This window comes from Ochlerotatus camptorhynchus, unplaced genomic scaffold, assembly GCF_037179485.1.
Source record: "Ochlerotatus camptorhynchus isolate MF236.1 unplaced genomic scaffold, CSIRO-AGI_Acam_v1.1 ptg000012l, whole genome shotgun sequence".
NCBI classification, from domain to species: Eukaryota; Metazoa; Arthropoda; class Insecta; order Diptera; family Culicidae; genus Ochlerotatus; species Ochlerotatus camptorhynchus.
The window spans coordinates 2,068,225-2,080,000 of NW_027040504.1; the positions used below are offsets into that span (position 1 = coordinate 2,068,225).

An 11,776-nucleotide genomic window follows, 5' to 3' on the forward strand; every position below is an offset into this window, starting at 1 on the left:
CCTGGTATAAAGCCAACAAGGTTCAATTCTTACTCAAGGAGATGAATCCGCCAAACTGTCCCCAGGCCAGGCCAATCGAAACTTTTTGGGTCCTGACCAAAGCATATTTGCGGAAACATGTAAAGGCAGCAGATGTCGTTACAAAGTTTGCGTAAGACTGAGAAAAAGTATCCAAAATTGTTGGAAAGCCAACAGTGCTGAAGCTAATGCGAAGCGTGAGATCAAAAATCCGACCCTTGGCTTACGACTGGTCGGATCTCGCATTTCCTATGTTTAGCTGTAAGAGAATACTATAGAGAACATGAATACGAAATAAAAATCGAATTTACTGTAAACAGAGTTACGTTATCGTTTTTTTTTTAATCGTGCTTAGACTTTCTGGGACACCCTATAAATTAATTTGGAATATGCATTTAAATCAAAATACCAAAAATCTGTTGTTCAAACTCCCTCGATACATAACATTAACCGTCAACCCGTGCTTTTAAATGTCTTTATCTACCCAGACGATTTGAAATTTCAGCGAAGATGGATGATCCAGATGAGTCCTTAAAATGATAATAATGATGAAAAACAAATGATGCTACACAACAAAAAAAAATCAAAAACCAATTTATCTCCAGCTTGTCCAGTGTGCTCAGTGAGGAAAAATGATTGAAATTACGAGCCAAAAGAGCCAAACTTTGAGCACCTAAAACCGGAGACCTCTACACTCCCAGACGGAAAGTTAACAAACAACGAAAATTTGCAACAAATCATATTAGTGTTCGACACACTCGGAGAGATAGAGAGAAAAAAATACGCACACGTAAGATGAACTAGGGACATTTATGAGAAGAGTAATTGAAAAGCCAATGTTTTATTTTTTTTTTAATCTTTTCAATTCAAGCGGAAAGCACCGTCTTTCGCATTTGAATTCGCAATCGATCCGATTGGAGCTTTGATTTATTGAGAACACAGTTTTCTGAGGCGCCTATAAATGGTAGCAGTTGTTTTGCGCCAAGCTCCCCAAGCTAGTAGCTGTTACTATAAATGCGCGGGTTAATATTGGGGTGGATACAAGTAATATCGATTTGCTGGTTTTGTTTCGCTTTTCCTAATGTTACAAAATGTGATGAATGTGGTGTTCAAATGCTTCCGGAGCGGGTTCGTCGTGTACAAATATTGAACATAGATAGTGAGAGCGATCATATTAATTTATAATGAAACCAATGCTATCGGTTGATTTTTTGTACATATACTAATTGATGCTAGGTTCTAGAATTTCTATCGAGGTGGGATTTTTTTTTATAATTGTTTTTTTTTATGGTTTTTTTGATGAACTAAGGGTTGAATTAGGTAGTTGACAAAATTTTGACAATCATTTCCTATGGCGAGTTTTGATGAAAGTGATGAATTGAATGCTTTTGAGTTGAGATTTGACAAGTGTGATTTACACTAATATTAGTCTAAATCTATGAGTGATCAATGAGCAAGCTTGAATTTGTTTTGTAATTTTCTCAAATTTATTTAACAACATTAGCCTAAACTGATGTAACATGTAGATAGATGTATGTGTGTATAATAAAAATGCGCAAAAATTTACTCGCTACCGGATTAACATATCATTTGCTTTCTTTTTCGACAAGCCTTTTGTAATTATTTTTAGCTTCTTAGTTCAATCTTTTGATTTTTTTTTTCAATCTTTTGCTGTGGGTATTTTTTCGTTTTACGATTTTCTAGAATTGGAGAAGGTATAAATTTTAACACTTACCATAGCCTTCGCCCTGCAGGAACAATCGGAATGCCTCGGCCAGTTTGCCAGGTTGTTCCTCCAATACGAGTCCGCAATCGGAGATCTAGTCGGAGAGGGAAAGGGAATCGAATGATTAGAATATGGGTAGTTGTAGAAGGATCCTTTCAAATTTTAGAAAATGATTTGAATTCCCTTTTGGTGAAATAAGTTGATTACAAAATTTTTTAAATAAAAAGAACGAAATTTAAATGTTGATAACACCAGGTTTCCCGAAGAGTAATTTTCACTATTTAAAGAAACCATTGAAAATAAATATGACAAAAGGGTCATCGTCAGTGCCGTCAATTCATAGTGTTCTCTCTGACCATGGGAAACTTTCACACCAAGCCCGATGAAAAGCGATACCATCGCATGGTAGCTGCGAGCTGCAGGAAAACCAATGATTCATAAAGAAAATCGAAACTTTTCCCTCCATCCATCAGAGGTGCTTATTTCAACTTTTCGTTTCGGTTGGATTCGGGAGAAATTTTTTCGCCCACCCTTCCTGAGTCACCGAGACCGGAATAAAGCAAGGCAACGGTACCCAATGCAATGCGACATTGCGTTTCAGTGACTTATATGAATGAAGTAAGTGGAAAGTTTCCTGGCAGCCACCACCGTAACAAACGATGAGTCGTTTCTCTTTGCAGCAAATTCTGAGAACGATGACATCAGCCATAAGAAAAAGGCATAACTTTTAAGGCAGCAATTTATGGTCCCATTGATGGTAATTAGCTTGCGAAAGCGCTCCTGTTTGGTGCATTAGTCAAAGTGGCAATTAGTAGCAACAGTTTCCGCCGGGAATGGTTTGGGTTTTTCTCGATGGAAATTTAAGGCAGGTTGCATTTTCAATATGTATACAAATTTTAATTTAGCCTAAGTTGATGATCTTGATACTGAAGAAAATTAACCCCTGAAGGCTCGAAGATCTACGAGAAATAATGTTGGTTTCAATTTGCGGCCCATGGTGGGGTCTCATAACGCTTTATGAAACAACAATTCTCTCTATTCTAGAGTACGACTCTTTCTGCTTTCTCTCGGCAAGAAAATGTCACCTAATAAAATTGGAACGAATTCAGTATCGTTGTCTGCGTATTGCTCTCTGGTGTATGCACTCAACGCATAACATGAGTCTCGAGGTTCTGGCAGGAGTAACGCCTCTCCAGAACCGTTTCTGGGAGCTCTCTCTCAGGATACTAATCAAATGCAGAGTGACGAACACACTTATAATTGCAAATTTTGAAGAAATTCTTGGGCTGAATCTGGATTTATGAGAATCTACCTTCACTACATATCTTCGGATATGTGTCTTCCTTGGTATACTCCAGCCCGTGCTCACTTCACCATTAGCAGTTTCTCAATTAAATATGATCTATCCATGAAACAAGTGATTCATGGGATTCAAGTCAACTTTGAACTATTATTATCCCACGTATTTTTACTTAAAAGTACATACATTTATTTGTACAACATCACATTTAAGATAAGACATAATCAACAATAGTACGCCACAATACTCGGTTTGCGGCTGCCGCTTTCCATACTCGGTCATGCCCAATGCTCGCTAGATCACGCTCTACCTGGTCCGCCCATCGTGCTCTCCGCGTTCCACGCCTTCTTGTGCCAACCGGATCAATAGCAAGCACCAACTTTGCAGAGTTGTTATCCGGCATTCTTGCAACATGCCCTGCCCACCGCATCCTTGCGGCTTTGGCCACCTTCTGGATGCTGGGTTCGCCGTAGAGTGCAGCGAGCTCGTGGTTCATTCTTCGCCGCCACTCACCGTTCTCCTGCACACCGCCGAAGATCGTCCTTAGTACACGTCGCTCGAAAACTCCGAATGCTTGCAGGTCCTCCTCGAGCATAGTCCATGTCTCGTGTCCATAGAGGACCACCGGTCTTATGAGCGTTCTGTACATGGTACATTTGGTGCGGCGGTGAATCTTTTTTAATCGTACTTTCTTCTGGATCCCGTAGTAGGCACGACTTCCACTAATGATGCGCCTTCGTATTTCACGACTCACATTGTTGTCAGCCGTCATTAAGGATCCAAGGTAAACGAATTCCTCCACTACCTCGAAAATATCCCCGTCTATCGTGACATTACTTCCTAGACGAATCCTGTCATGTTCGGTTCCGCCTACTAGCATGTACTTTGTTTTTGACGCACTCACCACCAGTCCGACCTTTGCTGCTTCGTATTTCAGGCGGGTGTATAGTTCTGCCACCGTTCCAAATGTTCTTGCGATAATGTCCATGTCGTCCGCAAAGCACACAAATTGACCGGATTTCGTGAAAATCGTACCCCGGCTGTTGAGCCCGGCTCGTCGCATTACACCTTCTAGAGCAATGCTGAAGAGTAGGCATGAGAGTCCGTCACCTTGTCGCAGTCCCCGGCGAGATTCGAATGAACTGCATAGTTCACCCGAAACCCTTACGCAGTTTTGCACACCGTTCATCGTTGCTTTGATCAGTCTGATCAGCTTCCCAGGAAAGCCGTTCTTGTCCATGATTTTCCATAGCTCTGTGCAGTGCTGTAAATTTTCATATCATTCGATTGAAGATGAACCACTACAACCATTCAATCAATTCTGTGTAAACGAATTCTCACATGACCATAATTTGAAGAGCCCCTTTCTCATTCGAAGCTCATTGTCACTGTCAATTGAGTCACTCAGTATCATTTGATATACGACAGTGGACTATGGAAGAAATCCAGGAAAATGGTCCCGAACAGACAAGTCGACCCGATGTCGGATCAATGTAAGGCTAATTTAAGGTCGATGTCGACCCAATGTCGTGTTAATGTCGGGTCAATTTTGGGTTTATGTCGGGTCAATGTCGGGTCAACATCGGGTTGGGGTTTGATAGAAGTCAGGTTGGTGTCGGGTTGGCTTAGCTTTTTCGCCGGAATGTCGACCAGAGCTCCGTTTGTGTGTAGGTTACACTCAATCGAATGATATAAAGCGTTTCTCAAATGAGAATGATCCATGTCTTCGTCAAATGACTAAGCAACTGATATCACCCATTCGGAGGAGGTCCGCTTTGATAGGGAATAGCTACTTTTCTCATTTTCATCAAAAATGTTCAAATGATTTTGAGAATTTACAGCACTGGCTCTGTACGGTCGATACTGTCGTATGCCGCCTTAAAGTCGATGAACAAATGATGCGTTGGGACCTGGTATTCACGGCATTTCTGGAGGATTTGCCGTACGGGGAAGATCTGGTCCGTTGTCGATCGGCCGTCAATGAAGCCGGCTTGATAACTTCCCACGAACTCGGTCATTTTAGGTGATAGACGATGGAAGATGATCTGGGATAGCACTATGTAGGCGGCATTCAAAATGGTGATCGCTCTGAAGTTCTCACATTCCAAATGGTCGCCTTTCTTGTGAATGGGGCAGATTACCCCCTCCTTCCACTCTTCCGGTAGCTGTTCTGTTTCCCAGATCCTAACTATCATCCGGTGCAGGCAGGTGGCCAACTTTTCTGGGCCCATCTTGATGAGTTCGGCTGCGATACCATCCTTACCAGCTGCTTTGTTGTTTTTGAGCTGCTGAATGGAGTCCTTAACTTCCCTCAGCGTGGGAGTTGGGTCAGTTCTGTCCTCTGTTGCACTGACGTAGTCGTTTCCTCCATTGCGCTGGTCTCCCGTGCCTACGTTCTCCTCGCCATTCAGGTGCGCCCCGAAGTGGTGCTTCCACCTTTCAATCACCTCACGTCCGTCCGTCTAGAGGCTCCCGTCCTTATCCTTGCACATTTCGGCTCCCGGCACGAAGCCGTTGCGGGATGCGTTGAGCTTCTGGTAGAACTTCCGTGTTTCTTGGGAACGGCACAGCAGTTCCATTTCCTCGCACTCCGCTTCTTCCAGGCGGCGTTCTTCTCCTCCAAAATCGCTCTGCACTCCTCGTCGAACCATTCATTCCGTCGACTTATTTCCACGTACCCGATGGTGCTCTCGGCTGCGTCGGTGATCGCTGCTTTTTCTGTACTCCAGCAGTCCTCTAGAGGGGGCACATCAAGCTCGCCCTCCTCTGGCATCGCTGCCTCGAGATTCTGCGCGTATGCTAAGGCGACATCCGGTTGCTTCAGTCGCTCTAGGTTGTACCGTGGCGGGCGTCGGTACCGTAGTGGTCAGAGTCGATGTTAGCGCCACGATAGGGCCTGACGTCGATAATGTCGGAGAAGTGCCGTCCATCAATCAGAACGTGGTCGATTTGCGATTCCGTCTGCTGTGGTGATCTCCAGGTGTAACGATAGGGGAGGTGGTGTTGGAAGAAGGTGCTACGTATGGCCATGTTCTTGGAGGCGGCGAAATCGATGAGTCGTAGGCCGTTCCCGTTCGTCAGCTGGTGGGCGCTGAACTTTCCAATCGTCGGTCTGAATTCCTCCTCCTGGCCTACCTGAGCGTTTAGGTCTCCTATGATGATCTTGACGTCGTGGCTTGGGCAGCGATCGTACTCGCGGTCGAGCTGCGCGTAAAATGCGTCCTTGTCATCATCAGTGCTTCCGGAGTGAGGGCTGTGCACGTTGATTATGCTAAAGTTGAAGAATCGGCCCTTGATCCTCAACCTGCACATTCTTTCGTCGATCAGCCACCAACCGATCACGCGCTTCTGCATTTCGCCCATCACGATGAAAGCTGTGCCCAGCTCGCGTGTGTTGCCGCAACTCTGGTAGATGGTATGATTACCTCTGAACGTTCGCACCATGGATCCTGTCCAACACACCTCCTACTGAAAAGTACCAACACGTCAATTGCGTGAAAAGGTGAAAAGATATTTTACAGACGGGTCACGTCTCAATGGACCCACTGGCTTCATGTGTCTTCAATGAAAACTCTAGCGCCTTCTGCAAACTTCAGAAACCTTGTTCCGTTTTTGTTGCTGAGCTGACAGCAATCAACTTCGCATTGGGGATGATTTCCAACATGCCCGCAGACCATAACTTCATCTTCTCGGATAGTCTCAGTTCGATTGAGGCTATTCGGTCGATGAAACCAGGTAGGCACTCATCTTATTTCCTTTCAAAGGTAAGGGAGCAGATGAGTGTACTGGTCGAAAGATCATATATGATTACCTTTGTATGGGTCCCCTCACATTGCTCAATCCCAGGCAATGAGAAGGCGGACTCTCTCGCAAAGGTGGGCGTGCAGGAAGGCGAATTTTATGACAGGCAAATTTCACACGATGAATTTGAACATTTAGTGCGTCAGAGTACCCTTTCGAGTTGGCAAACCGATTGGGACAATGGAAATCTTGGACGGTGGTTACATTCAATTATTCCTAATGTTTCTTCGAGAGCGTGATTTAAAGGCTTGGACTTAAGTCATGACTTCATTTGCGTGATGAGTAGACTTATGTCCAACCACTGCTCGCTAGATGCTCATCTCAATAGAATAAACCTCGTGGACAGCAACATCTGTCGATGTGGAAACGGTTACGATGACATCGATCACGCAGTTTGTCAATGTACGGATAATTACGCCACCAGAGAGCGACTTTTGATTACCCTTGAGGCCCAAGGAAGACAACCCTATGTTCCTATCAGAGACGTGTTGGGAACTCGCGATATCTGCTATATGCAGTTGGTTTATGTGTTTCTTCAAATGTCTAATATAAGAATTTAATTCCTTTGTCTTTTGTCTTTCTTTAATAGTTTTTGTTTGTCTTGTCCCCCGTCTCGATGAGTCTCATCGTCGCCCACTGGTCACCATAGCCGGTCGAACTCCAGACGAAACTGGAACCGCACTACCATTCATACTGGCGACAACACTCTGATGAGACAACGAAACCTTACCCCCAAGCTTTTCCCCTGATCCTATCTTTCGACAATGTACCTCTCTAAGCTCGAGTAAGCCGCGAGTATTCGGCCCAACTCCTACCAGACATAGAATTAAGTGAATTATGTTACAAACAAAGAACAATGAACTATCGGCTCCGTAAAGCTAACGCGATTGAGCCTACCAAATAAACGAACTAGTTAAAAAAAACCGAAAAACATGGCGAAGAAAAAATATGATGAAAAGAGAGTATAAGAAGTAAAGGTGAAATGAATAGAGAAGCAGACGATGAACCAGAAGGAGAGGAAATGAGCAAAGGAGATAAAAGCTAGGTGAAATTTGTATTGTATTATAAACACTGAAACAGACACGAAAGAACGCTAAGTTGATAGCACGCAATAGGCTTATATGCGATAAGCAATAAGCTTGAAAGGCGAAGAAGAAGAAGATTAACGATATTCTTAGACGGAGAACTTCAAGGAGAATTGCTAGCTGATTCTGAGAAGTATTGTTTGGGGATCGTGAGGAGAATAGCAGATGAATTTTAATGAACATTCCGAGACTTATGCTGAGAATTCAAAGAGAATTAAAAGCAGAATTCAAAAAATGTGTTCAGAAAAGAATTTTAATGGACTACTGAGGAAGATTTATAAGAAAACTACAAGGAAAATACCAAAAGAATCGTATTCTGGGGAACACTCAAAAAAAAATTAAGGAAAGTTTTGAAAAAATTCTAAGGAATGTTTTCAGAAATTCAGTTGGGATTTCTGGAAAATTCCATCGGATTTCTGAGGAGAATTCATAACTAAGTCTGATGAGATATTTGGCAAGAGTTAAAAGAAAATATTAAAAGATTTGTAAAGTAATCTAGTTCTCAGGATGGTTTCATAGGTTTCTAAAAACGATTCCAAGAATATTCTTAGGAGAGTTTTAAGGTAATTACAATGAGAGTTTTCTGGTAAAGTTAAGAAAAAAGCAACATAATTCAGAGCAAAAATCTAAGGTAGTTATTGGATTAATAACGTGGGAAAACTGAAAAGAATTCCGTGGTAATTTTGATTTCAAACTTTAAAAAAAAATTCCGATAAATTTTTAGTTAAAATTTCAGGGTGGCAAGTGAACCAAGAAAACCGGGAAAAAGTCGGGAATTTATTTTCACCAGGAAAAACCGGGAAAAAAAACCAGGAATTTCATAAGTCCACCTGGAAAATAATCTTGTTTGTATATTTAAAAAGGTTTTAAATTTTATGTATGTCAAAGTTTCTTTTTATAATCAGGTCAAAACTAACCATTTTGTTCAAGCTTTATCTTTCACACAACTAAACATTGATGAACAAAATTTACCCGGAGAGTTTAGTAAATATATTTTGTATTTATTTTTAATTTAATTTTAATTTTTTTTCTCGAATCAATTGCATGTATGATTTGTGCTTTATTGATAGCAGACTTAAGCAGTGCCGACGCGTAACTACTTTGAAGTACCTGTTCAACATGTTCAATAAAAAAGTTCTCTTTCTTAAAACTTCAGATAAGGCCTTCGAACTTCATGCAAGTTCTACAAAATTCGGGAAAGTCTTACAAGTTTCAGGAACATCCTTTGAACTACTGTGATGACCTACGACGGTCAGGAAATCTCTCCGAACCTTCAGAGAAGTTCTACAAATTTCAGAGAAGTCTTACGAACTTCAGGAAAGTCCTTTAAACTGTGGGGAATAACTACGAATTTTACAGAATTTTCTACAGATTTAATGTAACTTCTATGACATTTACTGCCCATAAAAGCATAACTGTCCCATATGAATAGGAAATCAAGCAAATATGGGACAATTATGCGAGTATCGGCAGTTTAGGCATTGCTTAAAACTTAAGGATAATCCTATGACACTTATGGATTATTTTCCAAGCTTCAGAGAAGTCTTCAATACTCTTGGGAAGTCTTTTGAACTTAACATAGTTCTCCAAGCTCAACAAAGTTCCTAGAACTTCCGAGAAGTCGATTGAACTACAGATAGTCCTACGAAATTCATGGGAGCTCTCCAAACTCCAGGAAATTTCCAAGAAATTAAGAAAAGACCCACAAACTTCTGGAAAACCCTTCGATATTTAAAGCCTTATGATCTTCAGGGAAGCTCTTCAAAATTTAGGGTCCTCATATGTTCAGTTAAGTCCTTCAAACTTCAGGGAAGTCCTCAGATCTTCGAGAAAGTTCTTCGAACTTGAAGGAAGTCTTACGAACTTCTGAGAATTTCCACGAACTTCGTGGTACTTCTACGATATTTAAGAAATTCCCATGAATTTCAAAAAACTCCGATCTTCAGGGAAGTCCTAAGATATTTAAAAAAATCCTTCAAACTTCGGGGAAGTCCCATGAAATTCAGGCAATACAAACTTCAATGAATACTTCAGGAAAGACCTTAACGCTTCAGGGAACTTTAGGGACTTTCTATGAACTTCAGCAGTCAGTCTTTTTAATAATAAGAGTTATTAAACCAGCGTTGTTTATGAAATCTTTTAATCATATGATTTAGAAATCATGTTGTAATCAAAATTCCACTAAATAAGATCCTTAATCGTTGACAATTTGCGGAAAATTTAAGCAAACTGGAAATCCGTAAAATTGTTAGAAGCAAAGGTTTGTTTACAGAGCCCTCATTCATATCACACTTCGCAATTTCACCTTGAGATAAACTAGCCCGTTGGCTAAAAATCTCACAGTTAAAAAAATCGCAGTTTCAAAAACAAAAATCTCGAGATTTAGGGGCTTATAGATCTCTAAATTTCGGACATTAGATAGGACTCCGCGCTAGTCCGTCTATCTCAGCTTTTCTTCGTCATACACCCCTAAAATCGCTCATTTTACGGGTTATCGCAAATGTTTCAGTGTCAATCGTAATTAATCTTGTAAGCAAAGATGTTTTTGCAAAAACATGAGTGAAAACGCTTTGTTATTATAGTTTTAGCACATATAACGGAAATAGGCGCCATAATACGACTAAGTAGCGCGGCAAACAATCAGATAAAGATTTCACGGGCATTCACAAGAACCTTAATACCTATTTTGGTTTGTGAAATTCCGCATTGTGCGAAGAATGATGGTACAAGGATTCAATATCTTTTTATTTTATTAAAAAAAAGTTTTTTTAAATACATGGTTTTTAAAACCATGAAATTTTTAAATCATTGATCAGGAAAACCAGGAAATCCAGGAATTTCAAAATGGAAATTCAAATTCCAGGCAAAGTTTTATTTTAGGCCACCCTAACCTAGATCTAGACGGTTCCTGCTTTAGTGTAGCTCTTAAAATGACCATAATCTAAGACATGAAGTCGAAGATCAGGGAGTAAAGTATTGATTATAAAAGAATCCCGAAATTCTAAACTAGGCTAATACTTCACAGTCTCAAATAGTCTGAATGTTAATCAGCTGTATTATCCATTATATATTATGTCTATTGACAAAAAAATATCACGCGTTATTAGTTAAAACTGCAGCCCTAACCCCACACGTACATACCTTCATCCAGTTGGTCTTCTCCGGAGCTAGTCTTCCATTAAATGTCACCGTGTCATCGATGTGTGGCGATAATGCTCCTGTAATGTTCAGAACTGGCATTTTCAGTGATGCAGCTACGGCCGAAAATCGAAAAAAAAACAAAAACTCCATAATTAATTGTCCACACTCTGAAAACAGGTCCACTAATAATTACCTGTCTGTGGTGTACCCGACGGTGTCCGGGCAATGTTCAGATCGGTACGCTTGATGTACGAGTCGATGAACATGGCAAGATTGACGGGATTTATCGAACGTTCAAAGTTGGATTTGTACAGCTACGGGAGGACGGGGGGAAGAAAATGTAAACCAAACCATTTAGCATCAATTGTGGCCAACCAACCTGCACCAGGTCCAGATTTCGCTCCTCCGGATTCCGCCCAAAGTGGTGCCACATCAGATAGTCCATCACGCTCTGGGTCATGCCCTTGGTGCGAAGATTGCGTGAGTTCAGCAATTGGTAGCCCCATTCGATCCAACCGGCCGCTGTGGAACTGCAGTTGATTAGGCAGAGGGCACCGACCTATGAAATAGAAACAGAAATGTCCTCAGTCCAACAGCGTTTAAGGTAAATTCTCAACTCAAGGTCCTACCTTGTCCGGGTGTGCCAGAGCAAACCGGGCCAGGATGTTGGCACCGGCACCGACGCCCAGTCCGATGATCGACTTC

The 11,776-nt window shown here is 41.5% G+C and overlaps 1 protein-coding gene across 7 annotated transcripts in view; it reads right to left on the minus strand.

Annotated features, from left to right (window-relative positions):
- Positions 1–11,776, minus strand: part of MESK2 (misexpression suppressor of KSR 2) — a 469,347-nt gene that overhangs the window by 281,753 nt on the left and 175,818 nt on the right. For all 7 annotated transcript variants that reach the window (XM_065221293.1, XM_065221331.1, XM_065221302.1 and 4 more), the window contains 5 exons: positions 11,701–11,776; positions 11,451–11,630; positions 11,265–11,385; positions 11,072–11,184; positions 1,754–1,838 (listed from right to left, as the gene is read on the minus strand). The exon at positions 11,701–11,776 is cut by the window's right edge and continues 66 nt beyond it. In XM_065221293.1, coding sequence (XP_065077365.1) covers positions 1,754–1,838; positions 11,072–11,184; positions 11,265–11,385; positions 11,451–11,630; positions 11,701–11,776 — 575 coding nt within the window. The remainder of the gene's footprint in view (positions 1–1,753; positions 1,839–11,071; positions 11,185–11,264; positions 11,386–11,450; positions 11,631–11,700) is intronic.